A 17,525-nucleotide genomic window follows, 5' to 3' on the forward strand; every position below is an offset into this window, starting at 1 on the left:
GAGGGACAGACAGGGACAGACAGACAGGAACGGAGAGATGAGAAGCATCAATTATTAGTTTTTCGTTGTGCATTGGGACACCTTAGTTGTTCATTGATTGCTTTCTCATATGTGCCTTGACCGCGGGCCTTCAGCAGACCGAGTAATCCCTTGCTCGAGCCAGCGACCTTGGGCTCAAGCTGGTGAGCTTTTGCTTAAACCAGATGAGCTCGTGCTCAAGCTGGTGACCTCGGGGTCTCCAACCTGGGTCCTTGGCATACCAGTCTGATGCTCTATCCACTGTGCCACCGCCTGGTCAGGCTCCAGGTGCATTTTTAATATGCTGATGCATCAGAATGACTGTATAGGAAAGTGTGGGATGATTCCCTGGTCAGTTTCACTGCTCTACGTTTATCTCGGGTCTGTCTGGCTCTAGTCAGGTTTTTGTTATTTGTTCCCCGGACTTCGTCTGTCCTTGGGTTTGGCTGGCACAAATGGCATTAATTGGATTTCTGTTTTCTATTTCTCTGACTAGGATGATTTAAGATATTTATTCTTTGGTTAGGGAGGAGAGGTATAAACCATTTGTTTTCAAATGTTCTTGGTTAGGGAAGGTAAGATATTACGATTCACCAGCTGTATGTAAGTGGTTCAAATTGTTTGGCCTTGTTAAATTATTGTGTCTCAGTTTCCCCTTTCTACTTGCCCAGGAATTTTCCTGGCTGCTTCTTATCCTCCTCACTCAGTATTATGGAGTACAGAATTAGAATTAGCACCGTGACCCAAATTTAGAAGCAGATGGAATAGTTATAATTCTCTGAATCTGTAGGTTCTACACCATTGAAGTATATGACTAAATCATTTCTAAATTTATAGTCACAAGATTAATTTTTATTTTAGTGCTTGTTTTAACAAAACATGGCACTTATTACCAAAGAAAGAAATTTTTGCTAACCTAAAGAATAAGAGTTTTACAGGTTAAGAACTTGATATAAGTGACAATATAATTTATTGTACAAACCAGTTCACTTTTGACAATCAGAGGGTGAAAATTATTAATAATTATGTCATAATTAATTAACTGGGAATGTCCCAAGAAACCAGATGTATGGTTACTTTTCTCATAACCAATCTATATGTTATTTTTAAGTTTCACCTTATTTTATAAACGTTAAATGTCATAAAGCACAACAATCTTTTAAAAGGTTCTATTCATTTCTGAAGTGGAAGTAATGACTGTTATTTCTTTAAGTTTAATATATTCCATTACTTTATTTTATTTTCTTTTTGTGGAAGCAATATTCTTAACTGTGACTTTCTGGAATGTTGGAGACAAAAAACTGAATTTATAGTGATTTTTTTCACGGTTAGCAGGTCACTTGAATGGGGATTTTCTAGTCGCAAAGTGGGAGTTTTTATTAGAAGAGAGTCTCACATCATGTAGCCCTCTCTGTCTCATATTTTGATGAAAAAAACTGAGGACAGGAGAAGTTAGCCTTTGGGAAAGTCAGTGACAAATCTGGAAGTAGTGCCCATGGCTGTGGCATTCTTGTATAGAATTCTGTTCAATCATTCCAATAACAGTAGTAGCTGAAACTTATGAGTACTTACTGTGTACTATGCACTATGTTCAGCATATAGCATGTTTGATCTTCACATTTGATCTTCACAGTAACTTTATGAGATTGTTGGTTATTTGTAACCATTTTATAGATGAGGAAACCAAAGTTTAGAGAGTGAAACAAACAGCTCAAAATCTCACATCTAGTTAGTGGCAAAGGCAGGACTTGAACTCAGGCAACTGATTCTAAGCCAGTTTTTTCACTAATGTGCTGCTATTCTGCCTGATTTTCTATTAATTTCTTTAAGGGGTCATGCTTATTTCCTTATTTTCAGAATGCATTGCTGATCGACTCATATATTACTTAGAAACAAACCAAACCCTCTTTTCTTAGAGTTTTTGTCCTGAAAACTTCTTATCTGCATAGGCATTTAAAAAGCAAGTATTTTATTAGAGCAGTTATAAATTGTTTTAATAAAGCACTTAAATTGATGAAAATGCTTATTGTTGTGAGTGAGAATGTGCATATCCTAAGAATACCTAATACATATTTAAACTTCCCTTATTCTTAGCCTTATATTTGAAAAAATATAAATGTTTGATTAGAGAAACGAATTTCTTTATAAATTGGCTTGTTCATCTCTAAGTTGTTAGGCAGGCACTCTCTATATTCAAGAACTGTCTGATTGCGAGCCAGAAATCAATGAAGTTAATTTGGAGGTTGCCCTTTTAAATAATTTCACAAAATTTAAGAATAAAGAATGCAAAAATGCTGATTAGTGATCACATTGTTTTGGCACCTTTTGTTCCATTTAAAAAAACTATGTACTCCCAAACTTAGTTGATTTACACATGAGCTTTGAGATAATTTTTCAGTAAAGCTGTATTGATTGTAAAAGTAGTTTATACTTTTTAATAGATTGTTTTTCAAATTCTAAAAGTGATTTTCTAAAATTGCACATCAGTTTTTACTTACATTTAAGAGAATTGCTTAAATTAATTTTTGAGGTAGATGCAGTGTATCTGGATATTGTTTACTGTGTTTGTGGTGGGCCAAAAAGGGTATTGTATTTTTTGCTCTAGAACAGCTAATGATTTAGGAACTACTTTAAGGCTTGGTCCAGGCCCTGCGCTGGACCGGTTAGCTCAGTCAGTTAGAGCCTCATCCCAAAGTGACAAGGTTGTGGGTTCAGTCCCTAGTCAGGGCACACATGGGAGGCAACCAATGAATGCACAACTGAGTGGAACAACAAATGAATGCTTTTCTTCTTCCTCCTCTCTCTCTCCTGTCATTTCTCCGTCTCTCTAAAAAAATCAATCAATCAAAAATTAAGCCCTGGCCTGATAACTTGGTTGGTTGTAGTGTTGTCCTAAAGCGCAGAGGTTGCTGGTTCAATCCCCGGTCAGGGCACATACAGGAACAGCTTGATGTTCCTATCTCTCTCTCTCCCTCCCTCTCCCTACCCATCTCTAAAAAAATAAGTAAATAATTAAATATGAAGACTTGGCCCATTGTTTTTTTTTAATGAAATAATAGCATAGTTGATTATGATTTCCTATAAATCTAGTTTCATAGGAGGTATGTTGTTATCCTACTTGAGAATTTCTGTAAGAATGCATATTCACATTTTTCCTGGAACGTCCTGTGCTTCCTGCTTTGGCTTCTAATCCAGACCGAAAATAGAACATGAATTGGTTGCTCAAGGAATCAATTAATAATAGATGTTTCATTTTATGCATTTTGTTATTTATAGTATGCCGTGATTAACTTAGTACAACTGGAGAGATGATATTCAGTTCATTGAGAGCTTTGCTTCTAGATCAGAGAGGCCATAAACCAATATACTTAATATTGGAAACTTAAAAATGATTCATTACTTTGTATAGTAAGATTTTCTGTAAATGAAAGGGTTTATAGTTTACAAATTATAGATTAATTGAAAATAAAGCATAACAATACTATTTATATCAGCATGATTATAAATACATATAATGTTAAAAATAATCAGTGGAGAGGTAGATAGCTAATAAACATCTACTTATATCTACTTAATAAGACAAAGTAGATTATATTTTGAAATCTAATGAATTTAGTACATTATTTAAATGATTTCTGATTTTTAAAGAAGCAAATATATTCAGAGGCTAAGAAACACATAAGTAGGAAGACTTTTTTTTTCTTTTTTAAAAAAGAAAACTTAAAAGTCGCATTTTAAACACTGTTTTTCCTGTTGGGACCTTACAGTCTCTTTGTAGAAAGGCAGCAGAATTTTTAGGAACTAATGAGGTCTCCTTTTTAAAAAATTGATGTACTTCATTCAGGTACCAGTAGTTGCTCTCACGGCGACGGCGAGCCCCTCCATCCGGGAAGACATCATACGTTGCTTAAAGCTGAAGAATCCGCAAGTTACATGCACTAGTTTTGATAGACCGAACTTGTATTTAGAAGTTGGCCGAAAAACAGGAGACATCCTTCAGGATCTAAAGCAATTTCTCGTCCAAAACACAAGGTGAGGAGGGCATGGTTGATAAATTTAGGTAACTGTTCACCATTTTAAAAAAATTATTATTTTATATTTTTACTGTTTCTTTTTAATGTGTATTTAACATACTTCAAATTCTATTTAGCTTTGGTTCAAGTCAACTGTGGTGTTATATAATCGAGACAGTGACTGAGGAAGTCAGTTTTCGAAGTGAGAAATGAATTCTCATACCTTTATACTTTGTGCTATTGCTTGAATAGGACTTACACTTTTAATAATTGACAAACAACAGAAACAAATGAGTTCGTATCTGAATTTTATCTAATTCACTAATTTATATGACAAACTTGAGTATTAGGGAATTTTTAAAAAGTTATCTTAATAAACACTTTGAGCCTTTATCATGTGCCAAGTACCATCCTAGGTATTTTATGTGAATGCTCTAGTTTAATCCTTATAATGGCTCAGTAAGATGCATGTTATTTTCATTATACTGATGAAGAAACTGTCCCTAGTACTTCCTTCTATTTATTTTTTTTGAAGGCATTTTATGTATTCTAAGAAACTTTCAGCCTTATTCCCTGATTTGTCTGCTTGGTGAAAAGCTTATACTTTTCATGTTATGAAATGTGTTTTTAGGTCAGAATACAAGGTAATAATCTTTATTTTACCAATACAAACACCAAATAAGTCTAGTCAAATAGAGTTTAAGGAACATCATTAGTGTTCTCCTTTTCAGAAAGGGGTAAAAAGATAAAATCCATTCCAGGTTAAGGAAACCCTATAGTAACCCTTGGGGGCCATGAGTATGAGTTTAAATGTAGGATTTGCTACTGGTTTGACTACCTATACTGAGAATAAAACAAGAATGTAATGAATATATATATATATATTTTTTTTTTTTTTTTTTTTTGGTGACAGGGAGAGAGAGGGAGGGAGAGGGACAGACTGACAGAAAGGGAGAGAGATGAGAAGCATCAAGTCTTCATTGTGGCACCTTTAGTTGTTCATCGATTGCTTTCTCATATGTGCCTTGACTGGGGGGGGGGCTACAGCAGAGCAAGTGACCCCTTGCTCAAGCCAGCAACCTTGGGTTCAAGCTGGTGAGCTGTACTCAAACCAGATGAGCCCGTACTCAAGCTGGCAACCTTGGGGTTTTGAACCTGGATCCTCTGTGTCCCAGTCTGATGCTCTATCCGCTGAGCCAGAGCCTAGTCAGACAATGACTATATTGTGAGTGGTCTGGCAGTTCTAGTGATCTCTCTGAAGTGATACTCATTGTACTTCTTTTTTTTTTTCATTTTTCCGAAGCTGGAAATGGGGAGGCAGTCAGATAGACTCCCGCATGCACCTGACCGGGATCCACCCGGCATGCCCACCAGGGGGCAATGCTCTGCCCCTCTGAGGCGTCACTCTGTTGCATCCAGAGCCATTCTAGTGCCTGAGGCAGAGGCCACAGAGCCATCCTCAGCGCCCAGGCAATCTTTGCTCCAATGGAGCCTCGGCTGCGGGAGGGGAAGAGAGAGACAGAGAGGAAGGAGAGGGGGAGGGGTGGAGAAGCAGATGGGCGCTTCTCCTGTGTGCCCTGGCCGGGAATCGAACCCGGGACTCCTGCTTGCCAGGCCGACGTCCCACCGCTGAGCCATCCGGCCAGGGCCTCATTGTACTTCTCTTCCCTTCCATCCTTAAATGGAAATCCTTCTCTTAAAGAGGACTGTTTAGGCTAGAGTCTCCTAAATCAGTTCATTATCTACTCCTAATCTTTGATCTTTTTCAGTATATATTATTTTTAATCTCTACAACACTTTCCCCTAAAAATTCATTCCTTTTTGAAAATGTTTATTTTTTTGTGATATCGTGACATCCTATCTTTCTGATAGCATTGTCCTCTTTGATATCTTATATAAATGTTTTTTTCCTCATGATCTTTTATGTTAATTTTGCTAATTGAGCTCTTTATTATTCTTTAGCTTACATTATTACAATCTCTCCTAACAGACCTTCCTTCACTTTAGTGTTCCTTGTTGGATTCTATACTTGTCATCTGAAAGCACATCCCCAAATCTTGGTTCCTTTTTGGTGGCCCCCTCTTTCCTATGGACTAAAGGCCAGTCTCCTTTGCCTAACAATCAAGATCATCCCAGATTTTGATATTTAATGTGATAGTGGTTTTTCTTAAAGAAAATCAAGGAAGAATTTGGCCTCCTTTTCAGTCCTCCAACAAGGGTTATATTAGCAGGGAACCCTGGAGAGTCAGAATGCTTTCTGTAGATCTTATGCAAATAGAAATTTTCCTCTTAATGAGCAATAAGATGAAGAGTATTTAGACTTCAGAGAATTGTTTTTTACTTCCATTTTCTTCCCTTCATTTAATTTTGCCATTTTAAAAATCAGTATTCACATTATTTTCTATTCATTGAACTAACATGTTTCTTAAACTCTGACCTTGTTTTCTATATTCCTGATACAATTAAATTAGATAGATAAGCCTCTCTTACCTTTCTAATTTAACGGTTAGGTGAAGATAGATTTTTTCCCCCTTTTAGGAAATTGTTGTGAAGGAATAACAGTCTTTAGTAAACTACTTGGCAAAGTAATGATTTCTTCAGGAATAGAAATTGTGACTCTGCTGTATAAGTTCAAATTTTTATGTTTTTTCTATGTGTTAAAAAAAGGAAGAAGTGATACATAGTCTTAGTATTAATTTGAACAATATATCTATATAGATTCATGTAAATTGAAGGGTACTGCAATATTCCAGTCCCGTGCCTCAGTTTTAATCACTGTTGATATTTTGTCATTCAGCTTTATAAATTTTTTGTGTCTGTACTCTGTAGATATACACTCCTAATTTATACAGAAATAGTATATATAGCATGTCCATTTTTTACTGCAGTTTTTTCCTTTTTTTATTGATTTTAATTTATTGTGTTTACATAGATTCTAGTGTCCCCTCAAATGCATCCTCCCTCCCCCGTGTTCCCCTCAACATTCCTTTTGCCCCCCTCCTTGCAATGCCCTCCCCCTTCCCTCCAGGATTATCCCATCCTCTCATCCCCTTCCCCTCTGTCCGCTTTCCATCTGGTCCCTTTGATCCCGTCTCTGCCTCTATTCCGTTCCTCAGTTCACATTGTTCATTGGATTCCTCAGATGAGTGAGGTCATATGATATTTTTCTTTCTCTGCCTGGCTTATTTCACTTAACATAATAGTTTCCAGGTCCATCCTTGTTGTCGCAAAAGGTAAGATTTTCTTCTTTTTCATGGCCCCATAGTATTCCATTGTGTATATGTACCATAGCTTTTTAATCCACTCGTCCACTGATGGACACTTGAGCTGTTTCCAGATTTTGGCTATTGTGAACAATGCTGCCATAAACATGGGAGTGCATTTCTTTTTTTGAATCACTGATGTGGTGTTCTTGGGATATATTCCTAAAAGTGGGATGGCTGGGTCAAAAGGCAGTTCCATTTTTAATTTCTTGAGGAATCTCCATACTGTTTTCCACAGTGGCTGCACCAGTCTGCATTCCCACCAGCAGTGCAGGAGGGTTCCCTTTTTTCCACATCGTCGCCAGCACCAATTCTGTGTTGTTTTGTTGATGAGCGCCATTCTGACTGGTGTGAAGTGGTATCTCATTGTGGTTTTAATTTGCATTTCTCTAATGATTAGTGATGTTGAGCATTTTTTCATCTGCCTATTGGCCATCTGTATGTCCTCTTTGGAGAAGTGTCTATTCATTTCTTTTGCCCATTTTTTGATTTGATTATCTTCCTGGTGTTGAGTTTTACAAGTTCTTTATAAATTTTGGTTATTAACCCCTTATTAGACGTATTGTTGAATATGTCCTCCCATTGTGTGGTTTGTCTTTTTCTTTTGTTCATATTGTCTTTAGCTGTGCAAAAGCTTTTTAGTTTGATACAGTCCCATTTGTTTATCCTGTCTTTTATTTCCCTTGCCCGTGGAGATGAATCAGCAGATATATTGCTATGAGAGATGTCGGAGAGCATACTGCCTATGTTTTCTTCTAAGATGCTTATGGTTTCACGACTTACATTTAAGTCTTTTATACATTTTGAGTTTATTTTTGTGAATGGTTTAAGTTGGTGGTCTAGTTTCATTTTTTTGCAGATAGCTGTCCAATTTTTCCCAACACCATTTGTTAAAGAGGCTGTCTTTACTCCATTGTATGCTCTTAACCTCCTTTGTCAAATATCAATTGTCCATAAAAGTGTGGGTTTATTTTTGGGTTCTCTGTTTTGTTCCATTGATCCATATGCCTGTTCTTATGCCAGTACCAAGCTGTTTTGAGTACAGTGAACTTGTAGTATAACTTGATATTAGGAAATGTGATACCACTCATTTTATTCTTCTTTTTCAGGATTGCTGAGGCTATTAGTGTTCTTTTTTGGTTCCATATAAATTTTTGGAATATGTGTTCTATAACTTTGAAGTATGTCATTGGTATTTTAATAGGAATTGCATTGAATTTATAAATTGCTTTGGGTAATATAGACATTTTAATGATGTATATTCTTCCTATCCATGAACACAATATATGCTTCCACTTGTTTATATCTTCTTTGATTTCTTTTATCAATGTTTTCAATTTTTTTTACATTTTTAAAATTAATTTTAATGGGGTGACGGATATCAATGTTTTATAATTTTCTGAGTACAATTTTTTAACCTCCTTGGTTAAATTTACTCCTAGGTACGTTATTTTTCTTGTTGCAGTAGTGAAGGGGATTGTTTTCTTAATTTCACTTTCAGACAGTTTATTGTTGGTTTATAAAAATGCTTCTGATATCTGAGTGTTAATTTTATATTCTGCCACCTTGCTGAATTCATTTATCAGGTCCAGTAGTTTTTTGACTGTGACTTTAGGATTTTCTATGTACAGTATAATATCATCAGCTAATAATGATAGTTTTACTTCTTCTTTTACAATTTGGATACCTTTTATTTCTTCTTCTTGTCTGATTGCTGTGTCTAGGACTTCCAGTACTATGTTGAATAAGAGTGGTGAAAGGGGCACCCCTGCCTTGTTTCTGATCTTAAGGGGATTGCTTTTAATTTTTGCCCATTGAGTATGATGTTGGCTGTGTATTTGTCATAGATGGTCTTTATTATTTTGAGGTATGTTTTCTGTATTCCCACTTTGCTGAGAGTTTTGATCATAAATGGAGGCTGGATTTTATCAAATGCTTTTTCTGCATCTATTGAAATTATCATGTGGTTTTTGTCCTTCCTTTTGTTTATGTGATGAATCACATTGATTGATTTGCAAATATTGTACCAGCCTTGCCTTCCCAGAATAAATCCCACTTGATCATGATGTATGATTTTTTTTCCTGTATTGCTGGATCTGGTTGGCTAATATTTTGTTGAGGTTTTTAAGCATCTAAATTTATCAGGTATATTGGCCTATAGTTTTTTTTCTTTGTGTTGTCTTTGCCTGGTTTTGGAATCAGAATTATGCTAGTCTCATAAAAGGAGCTTGGAAGTCTTTCCTCCTCTTGAATTTTTTGAAATAGCTTGAGAAGGATAGAAGTTAGTTCTTCTTTGAATATTTGGTAGAATTCGCCTTTGAAGCCATCTGGCCCAGGGCTTTTGTTTGTTGGGAGTTTTTTGATAATTGTTTTGATGTCATTTGTTGTAATCAGTCTGTTTAGGTTTTCTGATCTTCCAGACTGATTTTTGAAAGATTGTATGTTCCAAGGAATTTGTCCATTTCACCTAGGTTGTCTAATTTTTTGGCATACAGTTCTTCATAGTATTTTCTTAGAATCTTTGTATTTCTGCTTTGTCAGTTGTTACTTCTTCACTCTCATTTCTAATTTTATTTATTTGAGCCCTCTGTTTTTTTCTTTGTGAGTCTGGTTAAAGACTCATTGATCTTGTACCTTTTCATAGAACCAGCTCTTGGTTTCATTGATCCTCTGTATTGTTTTTTTAGCCTCTTTGTCATTTATTTCTGCTGTGATCTTTATTATTTCCTTCCTTCTACTTTTTCTGGGCTTTATTTGCTATTCTTTTTCTCATTCTTAAGGTATGCCTATAATGCTATGAACTTCTCTCTCAGGTCCGCTTCAGTTGTGTCCCTTAAATTTTGAGTTGTTGTATGCTCATTTTCATTTGTTTCAAGGAAATTTTTTATTTCTCCCTTGATCTCATTGTTAACCATTCATTATTTAACAACATGCTATTTAGTTTCCAAGTGTTTGAGTGTTTCTCAGTTTTTCTATTGTTGTTGACTTCTAGTTTCATGCCATTGTGATCAGAGAAGATGCTTGATATGATTTCAATCTTCTTAAATTTGTTGAGACTTGTTTTGTGTCCTAACATGTGGTCTATCCTAGAGAATGTACCATGAGCACTTGAAAAGAATGTATATTCTGCTGCTTTAGGGTGAAAGGTTCTGAAGATATCTATTAAATCGAGTTGATCTAGTGTGTCCTTTAATTCTGCAATTTTCTTTCTTGAGGATGTATCCAGTAATGTTAGTGGGGTATTGAAATCCCTGACTATTATAGTAATGCTGTTGATCTCATAGTTTATTTCCATCAAAATCTGCTTTATATATTTAGGTGCTTCTATATTAGGTGCATAGATATTTATAAGGTTATATTTTCCTGTTGGATTGCTCCCTTTATCATTTGTAGAGACCTTCTTTATACCTTACTATAGCCTTTATTTTAAAATCTGTTTTGTCAGATGTAAGTTTAGCTACCCCAGCTTTTTTTTTTCATTTCCATTTGCTTGAAATATTTTTTTCCATCCTTTTACTTTCAGTCTGTGGGTATCTTTTGTTTTGAGGTGGGTCTTTGTAGAAGGTATATGTATAGGTCCTGTTTTTTTTATCTGTGCAGTTACCCTATGTCTTTTGTTTGGAGCATTTAATCCATTTACATATAAGGTTGTTATTGATATGTAGTTGTTTATTGCCATTTTATTCTTTAAATCTACATTCCTCTGTTATTAGATTTCCCCCCTCCTTCGTTCTATTTACAGCAGTTTCCTTAACATTTCTTGCAACATTGGTTTGGTTGTAATGAATTCCTTGAGATTTTTTTTTTGTGTGGGAAGCTTTATATTTCTCCTTCAATTTTAAATGATAGCCTTGCTGGATAGAGAAGTCTTCGTCGTAGGCTCTTGTTCTGCATTTTTTTTAATATTTCTTGCCTTTCCCTTCTGGCCTCAAGTGTTTCTGTTGCAAGGTCAGATGTCATCCTTATGGGGCTCCTTTGTAGGTGATTGACTGCTTTTTTCTTGTAGCTTTTAGTATTCTTTCTTTATCTCTTAGCTTTGGTATTTTGATTATGATGTGTCTTGGTGTAGGTCTCTTTGGGTTCCTTTTTAATGTGATTCTCTGTGCTGCTTGATCCTGTGTGACTTTTTTCTGTATCAATTTAGGGACATTTTCAGCTATAATTTTTTCAATCAGGTTCTCTATTTCTTGTTTCTTCTCTTTTCCTTCAACAACCCCTATTATGAGGATGTTGTTTCTCTTCATGTTGTCACAGAGCTCTCTTAGAGTTCCTTAGATTTTTTTATCTTTTCTTTTTGCTGTTCTGCTTCCATGCTTTTGCTTATCTTGTCCTCTAAATCAGTGGTCCCGAACCCCTGGGCTGCAGACCAGTACTGGTCCATGGGCCATTGGTACTGGTCCTCAGAAAAAGAATAAATAACTTACATTATTTCCGTTTTATTTATATTTAAGTCTGAACGATGTTTTATTTTTAAAAAATGACCAGATTCCCTCTGTTACATCCATCTAAGACTCACTCTTGACGCTTGTCTCGGTCACGTGATACATTTGTCCATCCCACCCTAAAGGCTGGTCTGTGAAAATATTTTCTGACATTAAACCGGTCCGTGGCCCAAAAATGGTTGGGGACCACAGCTCTAAATCACTGATTTGATCCTCTGGTTCATCCAGCCTGCTTTTAATTCCATCTAGTGTATTCTTTATTTCTGATATTGTGTTGGTCATTTCTGTTTGGTTCTTTTTTATAATTCCAGTGTCCTTTTGATGCTTGCAACTTTTTTATTTAGATGCTTATTAAGTCCATCCATTGTAGCTTTGAGATCCTTAAGCATACTAACAATCATTATTTTAGACTCTGCATCTAGTAATTTGATTACTTACATTTCATTCAGTTCTTTTTCTAGAGGTTTTTCTTGTTGATTCATATGGTTTATGTTCCTCTGTCTTCCCATTGTTTCTGTGTGTGGTTTGCAGGCTTGTTAGAGTTGTGGGTCTGAGGTTGGTGTATTTAATTCGGTTTTTCCTCCAGGCCTTTATTTTTTGGCCTCTGCTGGTTGCTTGGATTGTAATTCTCCTTAACTAGTAGAGCTGCTTTAAAGTCTTGATTTCCCTGATTTTTGTTTGATGAACCCAGCAGGGAGCTGATCTGTTTGCTGATCTCAGCAGGGGTCTTCTATGTTTAGGAAGGAGGGAAGTGGGCATATCTTGGTTTTTTGTTTGTTTGTTTTTGACCCTAGTTGAAACTATATCCAGGAATGTAATAGGTGTGACCTCAAAGAATCTGAAGGTGTGCTCTGCCCGGTTACTCTCTGTGGGCACAGCGCGTTCTCAGTATGAAGGGGGAGGTGTAGCTCAGGTCGCCCTGGAAACCTGAGTCACTGCCCCTCCCCCTTACTTCCTCTTTTCCGGAAGGCCTTTTGAGTTGATTGGAGCTGAAGAGCTTTTTGGAAATGGGTTACCTGGTTCCACACTTGGCTTGTACTGAGTGGAGGGAGCGACCCCTCCCCCAGCTATGACCGCCTCTGCACTGGAGAATGAGTCAGCTCAGCTCAGCTCAGGTCAGGTTCCTTTGTCTCGCTCTCCCCACTTTTCTCATGCAGGACCAATCAGTCCTCTCAGCTCTCCTCACCCCCCGGAACCCCAGGCAAGTGGCTGTGAACAATATTTTCTGCTCTGTCTCTTTAAGGCTGCTCTTTCTTTTGCTTGCCGCTTCCCACAGACAGAACTGTCGCTTTTCACCCCACTCAATGCTGTCCGGCTATCTCCTCCAGACCCTGGGTTTCTAGGCTGGGTCTCTGGTCCTGAGACTGAGGACCCCTCCCTCTCAGGAGTCCCTCTCTGGACTCTCAGCCTCAGCCTCCCCTCACTCCTGGGAGTGGGGGAGCCCCCATCTCCCCTACCAGGATCAGTGTGGATTCTTCTGTGCTCCTTGGTTTTCTAGTCCTGTTCTTTTAGTCCAAAGTTGGCTTTTCACAATGATTGTTCTTAAATTAATTTGTAATCCAGTTTGGCTTTGGGAGATGGCAGTCTGTGCATCTGCCTACTCTGCTGCCATCTTGGAATCTCGTTTTTTCCTTTTATTTAAGTATCTTTGCTATCTTTATTTTTTCTTGTTTGTGAGTGTGTGTGAGAGAGAGATAGTCAAAGAGAGTGAGGAGAGATGGGAAGCATCAACTTGTAGTTGCATCACTTTAGTTGTTCTTTGACTGCTTCTCATACATGCCTTAACTGGGAGGATCCAGCTGAGCCATTTGACTTCTTGCTCAAGCCAGCGACCTTGGGCTTCAAGCCAGCAACCATGGAGTCATGTTGATGATTCCACAGTCAGGCCTGCGACCCTGTGCTTAAGCTGATGAGCCTACGCTCAAGCCAGATGAGCCTGTGATGTAACTGGCAACCTCTGGGTTTCAAACCTGGGTCCTCAGTGTCCCAGGTTGACGCTCTAACCCAGTGGTAGTCAACCTGGTCCCTACCACCCACTAGTGAGTGTTTCAGCTTTCATGGTGGGTGGTAGCGGAGCAACCAAAGTATAAATTTAAAGATAGATTTAACTATAGTAAGTTGTTTTATAAAGATTTATTCTGCCAAACTTAGCGAAAATCTGACATAAATTCCTTGGTAAGTAATTATAATATGCTTTAACTTGCTGTAACTCTGCTTTATAAATTTTATAAAGTAAAGTTACTTTCCTACTTCATAAATCACCATTACTGTTTAACCGTTGGGCGGTTAGAAAATTTTACTACTAACAGAGATACAAAAGTGGGCGGTAGGTATAGACTACCCCTCCTCTAACCATTGTGTCACAATATCTTTGTTATCTTTTCATATGCTATGTTTTCTTAAATTAGGGCCTTAATGTATAGGATATTGTGATATCCACATTTTGGTGAACAATTATTTTCCTAAATGTTAGTGAAATTTTTCATATTAAAAAAGTAATTTGTAAAAAAAAAATTTCTATTTTATCTTCATGAAGTTTTCTACTGTGGATTTTTGATTATGGCAGCCCATTTGGTCACTATTAAAAATTGCTTCGAGTATATTTTTCCGTATGACTCTTTGGAATTTAGTTGCTAATTTTTTCTCCTCTATTTATGTATTAAATGACTTTGCCATAGTCTTTAAAGTTTTTATATGCATTTCATTTTTTATTATTTGCTCAGTATTTTATAGTTGAATGTATATAATGATGAATATTTAGATTATTTTTTACTATTATAGTTTTGCTGTGAATATTTATGCATATGTATCTTTTAGCCAATGTGTAAATATATTTTTAAAATAGATTACTAAACTTGATATTATATCAAAGGTATATGTATTACAAATTAAATAACTTTTTCTAAATCTAAAATAGTGCATTTTTTATATTAATAAATCAGTATAAATGAATATATTTATGGAAATGTATTTGTAGAAATGAATAGATTAGGGGATTAAATAAGGTCTATGAAAGTTATTATTTACACTTTTAATAAATAAGCACAGCTTTTTAAAACAAACTTTCTTTTTTTGTGAGAAGGAGAGAAAAAGAGAGAGAAGGTCAAGAAGGCAAGGGATGGGGAGGACAGAGAGATGAGAAGCATCATCTCATGGTTGCATCACTTTAGTTGTTCATTGATTACTTTCTCATACGTACCTTGACAGGGAGACTCCAGCTGAGCCAGTGACCTTGGCTCAAGCCAGCAACTTTGGGATCTCATGATCCCATGCTTAAGCTGGCAACCCTGTGCTCAAGCTGGGGCAAGTCTGCACCCAAGCTGGATGAACCCATGCTCAAGCCTGTGACTTCAGGGTTTTGAACCTGGGTCCTGAGCATCCCAGGTTGACACTCTATCCACTACACCACCACTGGTCAGACAAAACACTTTCTTATAGATATTTTTTGTAAGAGTCATAGTCTCAAAATTACTAATAAATACTTCTTTGAACTATAAAATGATCTTTTAATATTACAAGAAAATTTTCGCTTTTTCCATAAATATATAGTTCAACTTTATGTTCGTAAGAGAGAATTAAAATAATGTAATATAATTTTCCTATGTAAATATTTGCTTACCTTATGTAAATGAGGATTAATTGTTAAACTAGCGCTTTGTATTAAAAGTATGAAAATTGCTTTTTCAGTAGTTTCTAAGTTTTTATCAAGGCTTCTGCTTAAAGAAATAAACTTGTCTCTGGTTTTCTTTTGTTTTTCTTTTGTTGTTTTTGTTGTTGTTGTTACAGAGACAGAGGGGGACAGATAGGGACAGACAGACAGGAAGGGAGAGAGATGAGAAACATCAATTCTTTGATGCGGCTCCTTAGTTGTTCATTGATTGCTTTCTCATATGTGCCTTGACCAGGGGGCTACAACAGACCGAGTGACCCCTTGCTCAAGCCAATGACCTTGGGCTCAAGCTGGTGAGCCTTGCTCAAACCAGATGAGCCCATGCTCAAGCTGGCGACCTCAGGGTCTCGAACCTGGGTCCTTCACATCCCAGTCCAGTGCTCTATCCACTGCGCCACCACCTGGTCAGGCTTGTCTCTGGTTTTAACTTTAATTGCAATACAGAGTCAAAGGTGTTTGAGATTGAGCATAATTCATTTCTACATTTGACTGGTCATAATGTTTTAGATTTTACATATACTGCTCACAGAAATTAGGGGATATTTCAAAATGAATATGAAGTGATAAAATACCCCTTAATTTTTGTGAGCGGTATATGTAAGTATAGCATTGTTTCCTGTATGCTTTCTCCTTTAAGCTTTTTACTAAAAGGAAAATTAAATTAAAATTTAATTAAAATGAAATTAAATTTTTAAAAAGGGAAAATTTGGAGCTTTTATGTTTATGTATATGTTTATATACATATATGTGTACATGTACGTTCTTCTGTTCTTTTTCTTTAGTTCGGCCTGGGAATTTGAAGGTCCAACCATCATCTATTGTCCTTCCAGGAAAATGACAGAGGAAGTCACAGCTGAACTTAGGAGACTGAAGGTATCCTGTAGCACATACCACGCAGGCATGAGTATTAACTTGAGGAAGGAAGTTCATCATAAGTTCATGAGAGATGAAATTCAGGTGAAGATTGATCATTTGTCTCTATTCCCAATAGTGGAAACACATCTTTATCTATTTACCAAATCTTTATTGAATACCTTCTTTGTACTGAGCATAAAACAGTTCCTCTAATAAAGGGAATCTTGTACTGAGCATAAAACAGTTCCTCTAATAAAGGGAATCAGGATATAATGTAGGAGATAGATATGTAAGCAAACTATTGCAGACTGGTTTGCGTAGCAGCCTGGACTTATCGTGCTTAGGCATACAGAGGAGGGAGTGTTAGCTGTTTAGGTAAGTTGTATAATGGGGATGGTCTACCCAGAAAGAAATAGTTTGAGTGGCGTCTGAACTAGTGAATAGAAGTGTGCCAAGCGTGCAAGGCCCGTTGGTGAAGAGGGAAAAGGAACTGGTTATAAAATTCCAGGAAGAAGAATTAGTAGTATGTGCAAAGCACTGTGTTATGGGAGTATGGGAAATTGTGAGTAATTTGGAATGGTTGGAGAGAAAGGGAGTGTGGAGTAGGAATGGCTTAAAGTAAAGGTATAAAGGCAGGGAGGAACTGTTAGACTCAGGGAGGTTGAGTGGTTGATTGGCCAGGTTATAGAGGGCCTTAAAACTTGCAGAGGCAGGCTGGGATTGGGTTCATGGGCCTCTACTTTGTCTAGACTACTTTAGCCTTATAATTTTCTATTTAAATGAAATTTTATCTAAAAGGTAAGAGAGGTTAAAGTAGAATAATTCTTATTGAAGTTAATGTGAGGAGAAGGGGCTCCAAGAGCCTCCTTATCTCTAAGGCAGCCCCTGTGGGTGTCCTGTAATCCCCGGAGCACCATCGAACGGAGTTGGCAAACCATCGTGACAGACTACTCTGTGTTTCTGAGCCAGAAAATAGTACTGTAGAAACATGAGACTGGCAGCTCTGAGTAGGTTTGATTTGAAGGAGAGAACTGCAGAGGAAGGGTACTGACGAAGCTGTCATAGGTGCCACGGTTGAGATTCTGGCAATGACTGCAGCTATGTCATAATTTCAATCTGTAGCGACTGGACTCCTGGTTCCATGGCTGTCATACGGGGTATTTGGGAAGATTTAAATTTAAGCCATGTTAGTAGCTTTAAATCAACAACTTCCTACTCTCAACGTCTGTCACTATAAGTCTGTGGACCATTTCTTCTCCATGTT

The 17,525-nt window shown here is 36.9% G+C and overlaps 1 protein-coding gene across 5 annotated transcripts in view; it reads left to right on the top strand.

Moving 5' to 3' along the window:
- Positions 1-17,525, top strand: part of WRN (WRN RecQ like helicase) — a 142,085-nt gene that overhangs the window by 59,704 nt on the left and 64,856 nt on the right. For 4 of the 5 annotated variants that reach the window (XM_066380290.1, XM_066380291.1, XM_066380292.1 and 1 more), the window contains exons 18-19: positions 3,863-4,050; positions 16,189-16,363. In XM_066380290.1, coding sequence (XP_066236387.1) covers positions 3,863-4,050; positions 16,189-16,363 — 363 coding nt within the window. The remainder of the gene's footprint in view (positions 1-3,862; positions 4,051-16,188; positions 16,364-17,525) is intronic. The other variant, XM_066380294.1, reaches the window with a different exon arrangement.

This window comes from Saccopteryx leptura, chromosome 4 (assembly GCF_036850995.1).
Source record: "Saccopteryx leptura isolate mSacLep1 chromosome 4, mSacLep1_pri_phased_curated, whole genome shotgun sequence".
Lineage (NCBI taxonomy): Eukaryota > Metazoa > Chordata > Mammalia > Chiroptera > Emballonuridae > Saccopteryx > Saccopteryx leptura.